This window comes from Lactuca saligna, chromosome 1, assembly GCF_052625555.1.
Source record: "Lactuca saligna cultivar CGN05327 chromosome 1, ASM5262555v1, whole genome shotgun sequence".
NCBI lineage: Eukaryota > Viridiplantae > Streptophyta > Magnoliopsida > Asterales > Asteraceae > Lactuca > Lactuca saligna.
Window position 1 is genome coordinate 63,007,494 of NC_136417.1, and position 20,584 is coordinate 63,028,077.

Sequence of the window (20,584 nt, forward strand, 5' to 3'; positions counted from 1 at the left end):
CATTATCATTTTGTATATGTCGTAGGTCATATATAAAAAGTATAATAGCAAACTCCTTAATTCCAATTAGAATAAAATTGAAGTGGTAGAGTAGATATCAATAATCATCTCTCTATAATAAAATATATATTAAAAAATAAAAAAGAACACACGACCACATCATTACCTCTCATACCTCATACTAATTGGGATTATCTTTTGTTGTTAGTGGTGTTTTTTTAAATCTTTATATCATTTATGTATTAACATTTTTATTGAAAAGTAACAAATATAGAACGAAATAGTGGTGAAACATTGACTTCTTGGGAAATTAAAAATATTTTTTTAAATATCATATGGAGGAAATTTGCATTTTCTTTTTTCTTTATAATTTTTTTGAGTAATTTGGCGGCCGAAAATGGGGTCCAATAATAAAAGCATCTCTGTCTCTGCAACTCTGCCAGCCTTTCTTCAACCGTTTCTTGCTGTCGACCCTCCCAAATCAGAATCACAACTACAAATAAAATCAAACAATTAAACCCCAAATCTTTCTTAATTTCACCAACAGATCACAGCTCCTCAAAAATGGACTCATCGGACGACGAAGGAGAGGAGTACTTGTTCAAAGTAGTCATCATCGGCGACTCAGCTGTCGGAAAATCAAACCTGCTATCTCGTTACGCTCGAAATGAGTTCAATATGCATTCCAAAGCTACAATCGGAGTCGAGTTTCAAACTCAGAGCATGGAAATCGACGGGAAGGAGGTCAAGGCTCAGATTTGGGACACCGCAGGCCAGGAACGCTTCCGTGCTGTCACCTCCGCTTACTACCGTGGCGCCGTTGGTGCCCTAATTGTTTACGATATTTCCCGGAGCACCACATTCGATAGCGTCTCCCGATGGCTGGAGGAGCTCAATAGTGAGTTTAATTTACTACGATCTGATCTCGTTTTGCTTTAGTTTAATTCGTTCATTATGTGCTTTAGATCAGTTCATTTGAATCGTTTCTAGCTAGATCGAGATACATACAAGTGTTTTGAAAATGTTTTTGACTGAATTTGAACACCAATTGACATGATCACATGAATCTGAGCTCTGAGGTGATGTGATCTAATCCCATGTAGAAAAACTCTGATTGGATTCATAATTAGGGATCTTCCAGTTCAAATCCTGAATTTGTCATATCCAATTTCAAATTCCAATTCCTTTAACAGATTTCATTCCTTATAATGCAGCTCATTCAGAGACAACAGTGGCAAGAATGTTAGTGGGAAACAAATGCGATCTGAACAATATCAGAGCTGTGTCTGTTGAAGATGGCAAGAACCTTGCAGAAAAAAACGGATTGTTCTTCATGGAGACATCAGCACTCGATTCAACAAATGTGAAAACAGCTTTTGAAATGGTGATTCGTGAGATTTACAACAATGTTAGTAGAAAAGTTTTGAATTCAGATTCATATAAAGCTGAGTTATCTTTAAACAGGGTCACTCTTCCAAATGATGGTGATGCTGGATCTAACCAAGATCAAACCAGATACTCTTGTTGTTCTTGATTTTTGTGTATTCTTTTCTTGATTATTTTTCGAAATTAAATTTATTTTGTTGGATTTTATTATGTGAATGGTAAAATTTGCCATTTTTTGTCTTTTTAACCATGTTGATTTCACAAACTGCATATATATCTATTTATGTATCTATATTCATACTATCATACAATTGAGGTTTAAGATGATTTATCTTTGACTACATTAATTTGAATTTTTTGTTCATTACATCCAACAAATTAACTGAAACCTTTTTAATTGCTTGAGAATGTTTATTTATTTAGCTTTGTACAAAATAGGGATAAATTTAGATTTTATTAACAGTCATCATTTTTTAATTAAAGGTTAAACATCATTATTTGTTAATTAAAAAAATTAAATTTGTTATTTGTTATATAAAAGGTTGGAAAACTATCTTTTAAATAATTGAAAATGTCCAAAAGACCAATATTCTAAATTAAACAACAACAATGGGTATATATAATATTAAACAAAAAATTATTAAAATAGAATTTCATTAAGAAAAAAATTATATTACTTTGAAAACAATGATTATCATTTTAAAATATCAAGAGTGAGAGCATGATAGAAATCTTAAAATCTGTCTCATTGGAGAAGTCAAAGAGTTGTTGATGTTCGAAAAGGTTCTTTCCATGCTCAAAGACAGATGGATTATGTCATTGCATGAGATATATTAAGGGTTGTAAGGAAATTTTTTTTTTTAATTTTTTCGATTAAAAGTGTATATTAGCCTCTTAATTTTTGCTCTTAATTGTCCAATTCTTTTTTTGGCAAATATCATTAGAAGTCTACGATTAGCAAGTGACTTAATCACGACAGAAAATTAATACAAGAAAAGTAATCGTGAAGGAATCAAAAAGATAAATGAATAAAAGGTGAGCAAATCCATTTTGCTCGATCACCACAACCATTTTTCCTCCTCTATGTGCACCAAGATTATGAGTTAGCAATGATGGCATCCACTATCTTTGTTGGAGAGATTCGAATATTCTTAAAAACACACTCGTTCCTGGCATTTCAGATACTCCATAACGTGCAGTAGAAGACTATAATACCAATCACTTCCTTTATCTGAAAATTGTGCCATCCGTCACCTGAGTTAAGGAATTTCATAACACTCGAACACCTTCTATTTTCAATCCAAGCCATTTGAAAATCCAAGAATATACAGTTTGGGCAAAACTCACACCAAAGAAAAAGATGGTTCACTAAGGGGCTGTTTGTTTTTTGTGTGAAGATATGCGCAACCACTTTTGTCTGCGCCGCGTAGACAACGCGCAGGCATATGCCATCGCAAATTGTTTGTTTTTTGGAAGTGCGCAGATCAGAAAACGTTTGCGCGAGGTCTTCCTGACGCAGACATGAGCCGCTGTCTTCAAAGGTCTTCAGACCTCATTTTAATCTAAACCAAAAAAAAAAAAACATGGACCACTGTGCAGTTTCTTTTTTCTTTCTTTTTTTGTTAAAAATACATTTTTAATGTTTATGACATGAAATTAAGTTTAAAAATTCAATTTATTTTAACAGTCCGCAGATGTTAAAAACAAACAGTCTTCTTATTGCAGATTGCAGACATTTGGTCCACCTCTTCTGCCGCAGAGGCTTGCAGATGTGGTCCGCAGACTGCAGACATTTTGACTTAAAAAAACAAACAACACCTAATTCAACTTCTTTGTTGCGGACACATCGGATTAGGAACATTTATTCCCGTCGCCATTAGGGTGCCCGCTTGAATTCTATCCATCGAAGTCCGCCATACAAAACATCTGACTTTTAACGGGATTGTTTTTGACCCGCAGATCTTAGGGCATTTGGATAAAATCAGTTTCGATTCAATTAGTCGCCTCATGCCATTTACCTTATAATCGTTATCAATTGTCTTATTGAAGCAAAAACCGTATGAAGATAAGCCCTTGCTTATCTTCAAGCAACGAATATCAGTATATAATTGGAGCAACTCGTGCAATTCCATCGAGTTGGATGTCTCGCCCTTCCAACACCAAGAGAAACCACTGACAGACAGACGGTCAACTGGTGAGCAATTTTTAACTTATTCAATCGTATAAAGATGATTTTTTTTTTCTGAAATGATATTGTTCCACACCATACGTCTTTCCAGAAAAGAATTTGAATGTTAGATCCACGGATAAGAGTGAATATCTGATGATTTTTGATGATTTTCAATACCAATTTCCTCCAGAGCCATGACTGCTTTATGGATATTACACCACATCCGAGTGGATGTCTTTCTAGCAATATGATGCCTAGGTTTCTTCAGCAGATTAATTGTCCAGTAGCCTCTTAATTTTTAAGAGAATGAATTGTATCTAAATATGAAAAAAAAAAAAAAAAAAAGAGCATGTTCCGAATATACCATAATTTTTCAGCAAACTTTTTTTCCCCTCTTCCCTTTATATTTCACAGACAGCTTCCATTTTCCCTCCCACTCGGACCTCTTAAAAATTGAGATATTGAAAATTTAGCACTTTAAAAATCCACACCTCTTAAAAGTTAGCCTAACAAACATTTTGTTAAAGCTGATTATGGATTTTGGAGATACATCCAAAGCAAAAGAAATTTCTAACAGAAAAAGAAAATAAAAACTACTGTTATATCGTGGCTTAGGGTATGTGACAATGCAAATTGCAAAGATTAACTTGGATAAGAATGGCGTTTCGGTTGTGGGATCCCAATTTCTTGATGGTGATTCCAAGTTTGGAACATTTGGTAATGGGTTGGATCCATCAGAGGAGATCCGGAAGAGTCTTTTGGGCCCAGGGAATGCATTGGGATTTTAATTTGGATCATGAAATGCCCCCTGCAGAGCCCATCAATGCTGAACCCAATGAACCTAATGAAATCAGGCCTAAATCACCTCCCCTTTAAAATCAAACTCGCTATCTGCTTCTAATAGATTATGCGGAACATCTTCTATCAACAACTCTGCTTCGGTGAGATTAAGAGATTTAGATGGTATTTGTTTTTTAAGATTTAAAATGTCTACGGCCTTTTTCCATATTTGCAGAAGAAAATATGGACCAAAAGTCTTTATAGGTGATACTAAACAAAATAAATGGATGTACATACACCCATTATGAGGGTTGTGTTTCAAGGTGGTTCACTTGACTCATCTAAATTTAATAAGTGTAATTAAAACAAGGTACATAAAAAGAAGGACATAATTTATATATTTTGAAAGATCTACATTAATGTGTTTGGTAAAAAAAAAAAAAAAAAAAGAGAGAGCGGAAAAAAAAGAAAAAGATATAACATATAGACAATAGAAGGCATATTATATTTATGACTTGAAAGAGTCCCATTGATTCCAATATGGAAATGATGATCGGGTTTTCTATTATAAATAAATGATTCATTTTTTGTGTTTCTACACCATAAGCTATTGGATATTTGGTTTAAACCTACTAGCTTAAACTAGAAGATTGTTTTAGTAAATTTTTTTTAATGGATGATCAATTTGGCTTTAGTCCTTTCATCACCAATTTTTATACATGTTGAATCGATTATATTTTTGGTTGAATCGAACCAATTAAACACAACTAATCCAATTAAATTTGGTTAGTAAACTATGTGACTTATATTCTAGACTCGCTACTGCTGACCATTAATCACATTTATTTCGAAATGATGGTAAAGACGAAGACGATATTGGTGGCGGTTTCCCTCGTAACGAAAATATGCCACCAAAATCTTAAAAACACACTAATATGTCTACTTGTAAACCAACATCAATACCTATCAATACTAAAAGGAAATTAAATGCGAACATGAAATTCTTGTATAAGGATCCGACCATATACCATAGTCTAGTCGAAACCTTGCACTATCTTATCTTCAGATAGTCAATAACTTCTTACTTTATATAGTAAGTTTTCCTTCATAGCACACTTCTCACAATGATTGTATGACATCTCTCAAAGATACATATGTTTTACTTTAGATTTTAGTATTCATTCCTACAAATTGCAAACATCTCGTTAATCAATTTACACAGATATCATATCAACTGGACAAGGTGCCTTCACATTTGTCACTCCACTTTTGGTTAGTAAGTCTCGCCCGAAGACTATCATTTTGTAGTTGTTTAAAAGACAACATACTATCTCTCGATATAATGCAAATATAGAATAATAAGGGTTGGCAAATATCGTTTCCAAGACATGATGGACTCCTAATATATTACCAGAATTACACATACCAATACCATATAAATCACTTAGGATCTCTATTGGTTACACTTAATATCTTTAATGTAGAGATAATAATGATTGAATGATCATTTACAGTCACAAAAAAATTAAATTACATAAAACAAATTAAAAAATATAGATTTTATATTTAATAAAATTCAATCCTCCATAATATAATTATCTTATTTATAATAATTTAAAAACCATAATATGACTCGTAACCAGTATAAAAATCGTATTATTTAAGAGATAATATACTTCCTACTTTGTAGTGATTTTATATAACTAAAAGATTAATCTAATAAAAATAAATTCTAAATAAAAACATAGAATTAAGAAACCTTAAAAATAAATAAATAATAAATAATAAAATAAAATAATTTCAAGTTATCTTAATATTGAGAGAAGTTAAATATTTTTTTACATTTTCTTTCTACTTATCCTCCTATTCATATTAAATGATGAAAAATATATAAAAATATTATTAATTTAATAAATATAACAAATATCAACATTTGACGTATGTAGGAGGATTGGTATATATATATATATATATATATATATATATATATATATATATATATATATATATATATATATATATATATAAAGATTGTAAAAATCGTTTGACGGTAGTTCGACGGTCGACTAGTGTTAAGGAATTAATCGGTTTTGGCGGGGATTAATCAGGGACCATAGATTATTAATAAAATATTAAAATTAATTAAATATTAATATATCTTAAGAAAAAACAAATACTTCAAAATTAGAAAATAAGAAAAATTGTAATTTGGAAATTTAGAAATACGAAAATATGAACATTTTGGTATAATATTTAAAATTTTGAAAATTTAAAAATTTTAGAGTAAAAAAAGAAAGTTGGTTTTTTTAATATTTTAAATTTTTTGACTTTTTTGACTTTTTGACTTTTGTTGACCGATTAATCCCACCAAGATCGATTAATCCACGATTAATCCCGATTTCTGCAACCAATATATATATATATATATATATATATATATATATATATATATATATATATATATATATATATATATATATATAAGACAGTCTAATTTTATAAGACCGTGAGATGCAATCCTAGCCACGGATTTTATAAATAAATAAACATTTTTAAAATGCAAAATAATTGGAAATTTTCGATTTTTTTAAAATATTATTTTCATCATTTATATTTTTCAAAAAAAATTAAAATAAAAAATAAAAAAATTACACTTTTTTTTACATATTCTAGTAGAATATTAAAATATTTTACATATCTGACAAATAGAATATTCTAATATTATAAAAATCACATTATAATATTTACAGTGAAATATTCTAACAGAATATTACACGTATTTAAAAAAACGGAAACCTTTATTTATTTTTTTAGGTAAAAAATGACAAAAATAATAATTAAAAATATAATATTCAGTTTTTTTCCTTTTATTTTGCATTTTAAAAAACATTTATATTATTTTTCCTAACCACTCATTTTGTATATAGAAAAATATTTTAAAATGCAACATCATTGATCATTTTCGATCTTTTGAAATATTATTTTCGTCATTAATATTTTCCAAAAAAAAAAATTTAAAATAAAAATAAACCAAAATTACAGCTTTATATATATATATATATATATATATATATATTCTAGTAGAATATTAGAATATTTTACATATCTGACAATCTGTAGAATATTCTAACAATCTAAAAAATCGTATTAGAATATTTATAGTGTAATATTCAATTAGAATATTTCACGTATTAAAAAAACAGTAATTTTTATTTATTTTTTTAGATAAATAAAATGACGAAAATAATAATTAAAAAAATAATTTTCGGATTTAGTCTTTTATTTTGCATCTTAAAGTTATTTTTAAATTGCGTCTCACGGTCTTATAAAATTAACATGGTCTCAAATGAATTTGAATATATATATATATATATATATATATATATATATATAAAAGAGGTTATTTAATTTCTCTTATATCAAATCATTTTTACAGTCTAGAAAATCTATATATGCTATGTACTAAGTATTGTAAATTAATTGCATTAAAATTAGTTAAAAACTTAAAAAAAAAATAGTTATAAGATTGTTAGATATTTAAAAATTAGTTTCCACCGAATAGTAAACGGGCAGCTTGCGTGTGTACTAACGCATTTAATCGTTAAATATATGAAAAAAGAAATTAATTATGTTTTAATTAAATTAAAAGAAATGGTAGCAAATCGTGGATTCAGGAAAGTTGTCTAGAGCCCCTAAGATTTTCCACTAAAACTTGTTGTATATGTTTCTGATTATTAGTTGCTTTATAACATGATGATAATTGCATTATCGAAAAAGAATTATATCAAAAGATTGGAAAACAAGCATAATAAAAAATCAAAGGTCGAATGAAAGCCACATAGTAATTGTGGGAGACGTCGTTCTAGGAATTGTTTTTTTGAAACAAGTTTTCATTGCAACCACTATATAATTTAATTCTTATTTAAAAGTATAAAAGCTCATATGATTTCGAATTTGCATACATGACATCACGTGTATTTTATAAAATAGGAGCTTACTTATTAGAATGGCTTTATATTTGACGATTTAATAAACTATACATATATCATGTAGATAAATAACCAATTTCAGAAACTTATATGTTATTTTAAAAATCATATGATTCCATGTATGTATATAGAAATAATGTCAGATTTGACATATATTAAACAGGAAATATAGGTCAAAACTCACAATGAAAATTACTTTAAAAATTAAATCATTTTCATTGAATGAAATAAATCATAGAAATTTTTTAATATGTGTCTTAAGATATATATAATAATATTAATTGAAGTATTAATTATAACAAATATTATCATATTTAAATATGATAAATATTAATTATATATAATATTACTATAATTAAATATAAAATACATTAATCATAAAGAATATTATTTATAGTTAATATATATTGGCCATTTATAAACAAATAAAATAGCCATTCATCACAAACAAACTAGTTTTCACCTAGTCAATTACTTTTTTATATAATTAGGTTTTTTATTTATTTATAAACTTAGAATAAAAGTACTATATTTAATTTAAATATAAGTTGAGCCAATCGTTAACAAAAAGAAAATCATATAGGTTGTATGAATTTTTAAGAACTTCTAACTTTTAACTTTTAAACAATAATTTTGATATAAAAAGATTGTTTAGGTGTACAACCGATTTAAATTTTTGCTTAAACAAAAAAAATTTAAATCTAAAAAGTTTTTTCATATAGTATTTAATAAAAAGTTATTAAACTTTTTAATCAATTTCTAAAACTATCCTTAAAAATATATTTGTATTACTATATTTTTTAAACAATTGTTTCAAAAACTTCTAGTTATTTTATAAAATATTTATATAATAAATAAAATTACAATTTCTAACTACACGTTATACAAAAAAAAAATATAGTTTCTAACTTCGGGTTATTCTTACTTTTACCAAATTCATCTTACCTTAAATTCTTTATCCTACTACACGGCCCACATTTGTTATCTATGAATGTAACTTAAAAATCAATTATTCAAATAATTTAATTACAAAATACTCCAATTACTTCTTTAAGTTTTCTAATTCCATGAGACAACTACCACACTAGCCGGAAAAGGACGGTTTTTTTCTTTTAATTATATGGACTACGAAGATATCAAAAAGTAATTGTAATAGTTTCACCGTATTTATAAGTAAGTGAGTCGATTTAATTATGTTTTATTATAAAGTTCAAATTAATAAAGAAAAATATTTGAAATAAATTGAATCAAACTATTTGAATGGGTCAAACAGATTGTAAGTTGCACAATATAAGTAAATGCATACAATTTTCTTAATTATTTTATTAGAAAAACTAATTGTGATATATATATATATATATATATATATATATATATATATATATATATATATATATATATATATATATATATATATATATATATATATATATATGAGTTAAATTAAAAATAAAAAGTTAAATATAAATATCAAAATATTTGAAAACTTTGAATTTTATAAGAAAAAAAAAATTATTATAATAAAAATATTTTTTATCTTTTAAATTTAAACACATATTTTAAATAAATAAACAAAAGAATCTAATGAACTTTAATTTTAGAAAATTTGAAATTAAAAGGTAAGTTGATTAATAAAGTTAATATCCATTTATTACTACATTTATTGCAATTATTACATTAAAATATTATATAAAATTTAATAAAATAGAAAACCTAATAAAAATAACATGTGGAAAAAATATTAATTCAAAGTAATCACAAAATGACATTTGTAACATTAAGTGAGTATTTTATGTCGATGATGCTTTATTCATCGGGGAGTGGTCCCGATCTAACATCACAAACCTTGCAAGAATCCGTCGGTGTTTTCATGCATCATCTGGTTTAAAAGTGAACTTCAACAAATCGAAGGTGTTTGGAATTGGTTCATCATCAAGCGAAACAAACAGGTGGCCAAAATATCTTTGGCTGTGAGGTGGGGTCGTTTCCATTCAAATACATGGGTGTGCCAATCAGGGCAAATATGAATCTTAAAAAAACTGGAAACCCATCATTTATCGTTTTACCTCAAAACTTTGAACCTGGAAGTCCAAATCTCTCTCATTCGGGGGGAGATTAACTATAATTAAAGCTGTTCTAGGTAATATTCCTACATATTACCTTACCATCTTCAAAACTCCTTCGGGGGTGTTAGCTGAACTGGAAAAGATACGACGCTGATTTCTATGGGGAGGATCGTGGGACAAAGTAACAACTTCAATTGACAAAGGAGGATTGGGCGTAGGGTCTCTCCGTTCGCTCAATGTTGCACTTATTGTTAAGTGGTGGTGGAGGCTGAGAGTAAATCAATCATCTCTTTGGGGTCAAGTCATCAGTGGTATTCACAAGCTTACCAAAAAGGCCGCTAACCAAATGTCGAGGTCAACCATTAACGATGTATGGAAAAATATCGATGGGACATTATCCATTCTTTAGAAGTTAGGAATTAATTTCAACGACATTCTAAAAAAACGGTAGGATCGGGTCAATGCACTCTTTTCTGGCAAGATGTTTGGTGGGGTAACATCACGCTCAAATCAAAATACCCTACGTTATATAACCTCGAATCAAATAAGCATTGTTCTGTTACAGATCAAGTTAAAACCAATGGATTTGAGTGGGATTGGAAAGAAAATCCAATGATGACATATTTGATTTGGAATCTAGCACATATGACCTCTGGCATCTGTTCATTCTCCCTAAGCAATGAACCAGACATGTGGCGATGTAACCTTGGGGTAGATGGTCTATATACTATCGAGGCCCTCCGCAAGAAACTAGACAATTCCATCCCTCCTTTACCGGGTATTAAAACCTAATGGATGAAGGAGGCCCCTCTGAAAGTAAATTGTTTTATTTGGAGGGCAAATGGGGAAAAATACCTTCAGCTGCAGCTCTTTTGGCTAGAGGTGTCAATGTTACCAATCCAAATTATGAGTATTGTCTGAACTCTATTGACTGTGCAGATCATATATTCATCCAATGTGATTTTGCAATGGCAGTTAGAGAATGGTTGATGAGGTGGTGTGGCATAACCCTCGAGTAAGTGAGTACTATGATGGATTTACTAAAGTTTGCAGCAAGTTGGGGTCACTGTCATAAGAAAATGAGGGTCTTCTTGATTATCTGTTATGAAATGTTATGGGGCTTATGGAAGGCTCAGAATGATCGTATTTTTAAACAGATGAAACCAACTCCAACAAAAATAGCTGGTGACATACAATCATTGGTGTTCCTTTGGCTGAAACATAAGGGTTCTATGGATATCATTAGGTGGTGCGATTGGGGGATGTCCCTTTTTGCTTGTCTGTAACTCATACACTTCCATTTTCCTTTTATTTATCTTAACTTGCTTTGTTGTTGGTTCATCTAGCGTCTTGCTAGGTGATGCCTATTTATAAAACTGTTTAGCCGTTTCAAAAAAAAAAAAAGGAGAGTGTGATAAATGACAAAAAAAAAACTTTTATTTATTATAATAAATGTTAAAAACACGAATTACAAAAAAAAAAAAAAAAAAAAAAAAAAAAAAAAAAAAAAAAAAAAAAACTTTTACAAAATAGATTAATCTTAAAACAACTTTGATAATAAAAGACGTAAAAAGAATCTTCAACCAATTGCTAAATCAGGTCCTCCAACTTCTGGCACACCAACATTAGCTCTCATACATTCCTTGAGTACAAGCGGCTACCTTAATGTTACATATACACTATACAAATTAACTTAGATACAATAATTTAACATCCTTTTTAACATTGTTATGATTGAAATGTTACTTTTTAACATATTCCCTCAATATTAACAATGGAAAGAATTTATCGTATGCAACATTTTTAGATACATGTTAAAAGAATCAAAGCTATTGTAAAAATATTTGAAATTTGAAGTGCATAATCTATTTTTTTCGACCTTAATAAGATCATCGACAAAGTTTTCTTTTACTAGATGTATGTCGGTTTCTATATACTTAGTCCTCTCATGAATATATGGATATCACAAAAAACAATCACATGTTTTACACCATTTCCATCTAAATCATGCACATTTTTCTTTAAACAATGTATGTCAATATTTTTAGATAAAAGTTATATGATTTTCGATATGGAAAACTGATCTTGATAATCGAATATTTTAAAAAAAAACGCGTTTATACTTTACAAGACGGTGCAAAAAAATCGAAAACAAAAATCTAAAAAAAAGTGTTCCCACGGTTGAGATATTCAATTGATCATACAAACAGTCAATCGTGTTAGTTTCTTGTTTAATATAACATGTGCACCTTATGAAAAATGATCTTCTATTTTTGTTTCCGACCTACTTTTACTTTTGTCATTTTTATGTGTTTTTGACTTTGTATCTTGGTAAAAAGATAGGTACATGTTTTCTATTATTTTTAAAAGATATTATTTCATTATGTATTTACTTTTTGTGTATATATTTGACACACCCTATCATTTATCATGGTATGGCGTTTTGAAAAAAATGATGAATATTTATTTAGATTTTATAGATTCCAATTTTAAATTGCTTAGATTTTCGTGTAAACTTCGTTTAATGTGTACCATTCATGTTTTGTTTGTTTGGATATCTCAAGTTCATTGAACCTCGCATTTGAAAAACTCGAAGATTTCTTATAGTTTGAAAAAATTCTTTATTTAGAAGTGTAATTAATTTTTTTCCCTTCCAAAATATATATATATATATATAGGTGGGTTCAATTAAGAAAATAAAAAATATTGAGAATGAGGGAATCATTCTCAGCCACTCATTTAATCTAAGCATAAAAGATACGGTGGCAAACTTGTAAATATCGTAATAACCTTCAATCTCAAATACATAACTATAGAGAATTCGATAACTGTTCGTTCATCATCAAAATTTTTCCTCCAACCTTCAATAATCATCCAGATTTCTTCAACTAAACAGGAATTTCTTCGCTATTCATGAAATTGGAATCGGAGTTCTGGACTCCCAATCACAGTCGACATTGAGCGACTTAGAATCGGTACTCACAGGTTCCCAATCGGATTTTCGAAAATCAAAACAAATTGAGAAATCGATCAGAGATAGGATGTTGCATCTGAAGTCGAAATCGGAAGTATATGATGATTTGGAATTGATAACTTGATGTTTTTAACATTTTAAAAATAGTTAACTTGTTTGCACTCCAACTGTTTGATGAAATGCATAAACTAAATTACCACGTTATATTCACATATGAATATGTTTTCTCACCTGAATCAGTATATGATTATTAAAAACACAAAACAAATATGCAAGTCTGTATGTTATTCATATGTGAATAACATATAAAAATTATATATATTTGTCAAAATACCTTCAATATTCATAAGTGGATATACCTTGTAATATTCATATGTTAATATACTGTGTAATATTCATAAGTGAATATATCATCTAATATTCACAATTGAATATACTCTGTAATATTCACATGTGATATACCATGTAATAGTATGTAATACTCACATAGGAAATATCATTTAATACTCATAAGTGAATATACCATCTAATATTCACAAGTGAATAATATACTATGTTAATATTAATAAGTGAATTCATCGTCCAATATTAAAATATGAATATATTATGTTTATTATATGCTATATTAATATATGAATGATACTTAAATTGTAAAAAAAAAATCGTACTTTTTATTCATAAGTGAATAACGAATGTACTGTAATAAAACCTGATGCATTGTTATTCATTTATGAATAACGATAGCTGAAAATACAAAAAAAAAAAAAAAAAATTATTTTATCTTAAAACTATATGAATATGAATGTCTATTTGTAGAGAATAAAAAATCATGAATTTTGGTATATTTAAAATCATTTTTTTGACAAAAATAGCTTATAAAAATTAAAACAAAAAAAACAAAAAAAAAACTATGTTTTTGTATATATTAAGGTAATGATTAGTATAGTTTAAGGAAATATGTTATGTTGGAAAACACATGTGCATTCGTTTCTCATTTTTGCCGCAAAACATTTTCGCCGGTACGTTAGAGCCTTTTGCGGCAAAAATAAATGATTGGCTAAGAATGATTCCCCCATTCTCAACTTTTTTTTTTCTCAATTGAACCCTCCCATATATATATATATATATATATATATATATATATATATATATATATATATATATATATATATATATATATATATATATATATATATATATATATATATATATATATATATATATATATTAACATTTGGTTAGTAGTTAGATATTAATATCTCAAATTAATGTAATTCGTTTATTTCCATAGTAGAACCCAAAACATTCGATCTAAGAAACAAAGTTTATATCAAATGGGTTAGTCCCATATTAACATTCATTTTAACAATAAAAGAATTTTGGTGTTTCGAATTTATAAAAGGATTTCGTTTAATTTAAACCCCAATAGATCATATATACTAATAAATAAAACATATTTTCTGCTACATGTCATGTTCTTATTGATTTGGACATATGATATTTTAATAGATTTTTAAAATTTACTTATTTCCACATGTAATTTTTTGATTTGTTCATATATCACAACTTATTTCGGTTACAATATTGAGAGAAATAAATGCTTCCTTGAAAAAGAGTTGATATATTTATAATGTAATAAATTTCATAATTAATAAGAACTCTAAATCTGATATTGATATTAAATATTGATTTTAAATTTAAAGTTTAAATATTGATATTAAATTTTTATTTTTAATAAACCCATGTAGTACATTGGTCTCATACCTAGTTTTACTAACAAAATCAACCAGATTCCATATGAAGTATAATGGATCCACTTTACTAACAAAATCCATCGGATTCCGTATGAAGTATAATGAATCTTAATTATATTGACGGAGAAAATAAAATATGATTAATATATGAAATAAGTTGTAGAAGAATGTATTTTTGTTTTTTTATAATTTTTATTAGTAAGTTGAATCTAAATTTTTATTTTGCACGCTTCATCCCATTCGACGCTAACCATTACTTATTGTCGTTTAAGGGCCCCATGTGTCTTGTACTCAGGGGTATTTTCGTTTATTCAGGTCTAACACTTCTATAAAGTTGTTTCATTGTGTATATGTTTTCCCTTTATTATCATATCCTTCATACCACCTCTCTCCTCACTAACAACTTCATCATATCAGAAGAAATATGGTGATACGATGCTGTAACGTCCCCATTTCTGGGATGTTATTTAAATGTTTATTTTTTTAAGTATTCAAGAGGGACTCGACGAGTCTGTTGCCCGACTCGTCGAGTAGAGACGGGATTTCAAACACATGAAAGTGGGTGACTCGACGAGTCCGCCAGTCTGGAAGAAACCCCAGATCCACGGGTTTTGCACCCTATATAAACCCCCTTATGCGCCCAATCTGGCCTCCCTCACCCTCAGAACGTTTCATAGCAACACCTTAACCTATCTTGAGTGTTTTTGTGCATTTTTGTGTAAAGAGTGAAGATTGGAAGAGGAGAGGAAGGTTGGATCCAAAGGAGAAGAAGGGAATCAAGTTCTTGCATCCATTTCAGAGGCATTTGAGGTATTAATCAGACTCTTTTTGTTCCTTGGTTGCTTCTCTTTAGAAATCTCATTTAGGTTACCTTTTTGCCCATTTATGAGCTTAATCTAGTAAAGGAGCTTGTGTAGTGGTATAGCTTTCAGATCTAATCATATTTCTATCCCAGAACTCAGATCTAATACCTTTATTGAACCTTGTTGCATATAAGCTCTAGATCTAACCTTATTCATGCATTTTAAGCCTATAAACCTCTTTGGGAGTATTTGTGCACGTAAAAATGGAACCTTTACGTGCAAACCAAGCCTTAGGAGCCCAAATCTATCAGTTGGATGCGTTGGTTTTGAGCAGAATCGTTTGAATAGTAATTGCATGCATGCGACTCGGCGAGTCATTCTCCGGACTCGGCAAGTCGAGTCGCGAGACCAAGACAATCTTCATACCTCTAGATCAGACTCGACGAGTTGATCATACAACTCGGCGAGTCACAGCCAGAGTGTTCATATGTTGAAGGAGGACTCGACGAGTTGTTCATACAACTCGGCAAGTTGGATGCAAATTGACTGAGTGATAGCATTGAAGAGGAACTCGTCGAGTCTATGCCAAACTCGACGAGTAGTAGCGAACAGAAGCAAGGAAGTGAGGGTGACGACTCGACGAGTTGGTGACCCAACTCGACGAGTCAAGTCAACTGTATGTTGACTTTGACTAATAGGATTGACTTGGATCGTATATTGGTTGGTATTTTTTTGCACGCTTCATCCCATTCGACGCTAACCATTACTTATTGTCGTTTAAGGGACCCATGTGTCTTGTACTCAGGGGTATTTTCGTTTATTCAGGTCTAACACTTCTATAAAGTCGTTTCATTGTGTATATGTTTTCCCTTTATTATCATATCCTTCATACCACCTCTCTCCTCACTAACAACTTCATCAAATCAGAAGAAAAATGGTGATACGATGCTGTAACGTCCCCATTTCTGGTATGTTATTTAAATGTTTATTTTTTTAAGTATTCAAGAGGGACTCGACGAGTCTGTTGCCCGACTCGTCGAGTAGAGACGGGATTTCGAGCACATGAAAGTGGGTGACTCGACGAGTCCATATTCTGGACTTGGCGAGTCCGCCAGTCTGGAAGAAACCCCAGATCCACGGGTTTTACACCCTATATAACCCCCCTTATGCGCCCAATCTGGCCTCCCTCACCCTCAGAACGTTTCATAGCAACACCTTAACCTATCTTGAGTGTTTTTGGGCATTTTTGTGTAAAGGGTGAAGATTGGAAGAGAAGAGGAAGGCTAGATCCAAAGGAGAAGAAGGGAATCAAGTTCTTGCATCCATTTCAGAGGCATTTAAGGTATTAATCAGACTCTTTTTGTTCCTTGGTTGCTTCTCTTTAGAAATCTCATTTAGGTTACCTTTTTGCCCATTTATGAGCTTAATCTAGTAAAGGAGCTTGTGTAGTGGTATAGCTTTCAGATCTAATCATATTTCTGTCCCAAAACTCAGATCTAATACCTTTATTGAACCTTGTTGCATATAAGCTCTAGATCTAACCTTATTCATGCATTTTAAGCCTATAAACCTCTTTGGGAGTATTTGTGCACGTAAAAATGGAACCTTTACGTGCAAACCAAGCCTTAGGAGCCCAAATCTATCAGTTGGACGCGTTGGTTTTGAGCAGAATCGTCTGAATAGTAATTGCATGCATGCGACTCGGCGAGTCATTCTTCGGACTCCGCGAGTCGAGTCACGAGACCAAGAAAATCTTCATACCTCTAGATCAGACTCGACGAGTTGATCATACAACTCGGCGAGTCACAGCCAGAGTGTTCATATGTTGAAGGAGGACTCGACGAGTTGTTCATACAACTCGGCGAGTCGGATGCAAATTGACTGAGTGATAGCATTGAAGAGGAACTCGTCGAGTCTATGCCAAACTCGACGAGTAGTAGCGAACAGAAGCAAGGAAGTGAGGGTGAGGACTCGACGAGTTGGTGACCCAACTCGACGAGTCAGGTCAACTGTATGTTGACTTTGACTAATAGGATTGACTTTGATCAGGGGTAAAATAGTCATTTTAGCCTCAGTATAGTTATCAGTATTTGATTCTGTGTGTTATGGAAATTGTAGCCGGAGAGATACCGGAGCAACAATAGACAGTTTCCAGAGCGGTTCATTTACTAGCCAGTTTACGAGGTGAGTCTCCTTTCAGTAGGAACGGGTCTAAGGCCACAATGTCGGGCCATTTAACTAGCAATAGTTTTCGGACTCCGGTCCGATGCAGTAGTTAGGATGTTTGATGCCTTCGTGGCCCAGACAGGATTTATGTGTTATGTGTTCCGGGCTACGACCCGATGCAGTATGTAGTTTATGTGTTCATGCTAGTTGATATGTTTATGCCATGGTATGTTATGCTCAGTTTCCGGACTTTAGTCCGATGCAGTTAGTTCCAGACTTCGGTCCGATGCAGGGGACAAGGTCCCAGTTAGTTCCGGACTTCGGTCCGATGCAGTTTCCGGACTTTTGTCCGATGCAGAGGGCGAGGCCCTGGTTAGTTCCGAACTTCGGTCCGATGCAGTTTCCGGACTTCGGTCTGATGCAGTGGGCAAGGCCCAGTATGTGTTTATATGTTATTGTATGGTATGTGGTAGTTTGGGGGAGCTCACTAAGCTTTGAGCTTACAGTTTCAGTTTTGATTTCAGGTACTTCCGCAAGTAAAGGGAAGAGCTCGGGATGATAGCATCGCACACACCACAACTTCAGCTTTATTCCTGGGAGTTTTGTTCAGATACTTAGATGTGATGTCATACAATTTTTGATACGACACTTTTATTATGGCTTTTGAGATATCTGACGTATGGTTTTATTATATGGCATTCATTGTTATGACTTTTATTATTATTTAAAAACAAAATTTTTGGATCGTATTTTCAGGATGTTTCAAGTTGGTATCAGAGCCTTGGTTTGACGGATTCGGGCACATTTTCGGGTGTGTCTGAACTCAAACTAAGGAAATGGTAAAATGTTTATCGAAAGAAAAGAGTTTTAGAAAAGTAAAAAGAATTTTAGAAAGAAAAGAACTTTGAAAAGAGAAAAGGGTGTGGTGCATGCGATCAGCCAAGCTCAAGTAAGTACTCCCAAATTACCCATACAACAGTATGTATCAGTTAATGTTGAGTTTCAGTTTCAGTATCAGTTTCAGTAGAACAACATGCTAGTATAGGACTAAGGATCTAGGAGGATGCCTTATATGCCTCCTTTATGTGTTTCAGCTTTATAAGAATTGCATGCTAACATTGAGTAGTCAGCAGTAGGATAGCCTGTTTAGGTTATGCCTGATAACATGAGCTTAGCATTGTATGCTAGTACAGTTTCCCATTATGATGATAGAATTGCTTGAGTAGTCTCCCGTGTCTGAATGCTGCTTGCTTTGTGCTTTGTGGGACTCTGAGTGATGGGAGTTAGCCATTAGGTGAATGCGTCACGTCACATGTGAACAGGGTTGAATAATCTCAGAGTGCTAGACTTGGCCCTATTGCGCAGCTCTTGTCTGAGTCTAACCGTTGTAGGGATAAGTCTTTTACATGAAGGATTATTTGAGCATCGCCGCATGTGATGGTATTCAGGTGATGGCTAATTGGCATCACAAGGAGGCTTTCAGCAGCTGAGGACTGGATCGGGTATAGTCAGAGAATTCCCTAGGAAAAGCCTAGGATGGGAGTAGCAGAGATTATTAGCAGTAATAGTGACTTGGTGGAGTCAAGGCAGTACTTGAGGAAAGTACAGATGATGTGGAAGGTAGTATGGGCCCGTACTACTGAAAGTAGAGGATCCGTACTTAAATCAAGGAAAGCTGAGATGAGACCAGGAAACTTGTGGTAGTAGTGATTCCTCGAGATATATTAGTGTTCCTGACGTGTATTGTGTTGTGTTTCAGAATGGTGGTATTACGCCCTAGACCAGCAGTCGGCAGTTCAGGTGTTGGAGGGGGATCAGGATCAGGCCTGGAGGTCGCGCAGTTGGATGAGCAGACTAGGGAGTTTCTCTCGTCAGAGATTACTCGCACCATACTTGAGCAGACTCTTGTGATCTTCGGTTCGATCAAGGAGGGTATCTTAGAGTTGATGGACGAGAGGTTGAGCACCTTCCGTGTTGAGGTGGCAGTCATGATGGGGTCGCACATGCTTACTTTTAGGGAGTTCCGGGCATGCGGAGCTTCGTATTATCATGGGACGTGGGACCCCATAGCGAGTACCACATGGTTGGCGGATGTGGCCAACACATTCCGCAAGAGCAGGTGTCTCGAGGGGGACAAGGTCAGATTGGCGTCCTGTCTTCTGAAGGATAGGGCACGGGATTGGTCGGAGGAGATTGGTCATGCCATCGAGGATGACGCAGCTTTGGATGCCATGATCTGGGCAGACTTTACTACCAGGTTCAAATCTGAGTTCGCATCGGTTATTGAGGTGCAGCAGTTAGCACGCGAGTTTCAGGATCTTACCCAGACTACAGAGACAGTGGCGGAGATTACCACCAAGTTCAGGGAGAGGGCTCTTCTTGTTCCTCAGTACGCGGCTGATGAGGAAATGAAGAAGGCTTGTTATCATGAGATGCTGCGGAGTGATATCCGCCAGTTTGTGAGCTGGTCCAACTGTAAAACGTTGGATGACATGA

General features: G+C 31.9%; 1 protein-coding gene across 1 annotated transcript; it reads left to right on the forward strand.

Annotated features, from left to right (window-relative positions):
- The first annotated feature begins 433 nt into the window (after nt 1-433).
- LOC145037862 (ras-related protein RABA5c-like) lies at nt 434-1,633 on the forward strand. Its single transcript, XM_078986614.1, has 2 exons — nt 434-898; nt 1,215-1,633. The coding sequence occupies exons 1-2, from the start codon at nt 565-567 to the stop codon at nt 1,532-1,534; spliced, it is 654 nt and encodes a 217-aa protein (XP_078842740.1). The 5' UTR covers nt 434-564; the 3' UTR covers nt 1,535-1,633.
- Nucleotides 1,634-20,584: the final 18,951 nt, after the last annotated feature.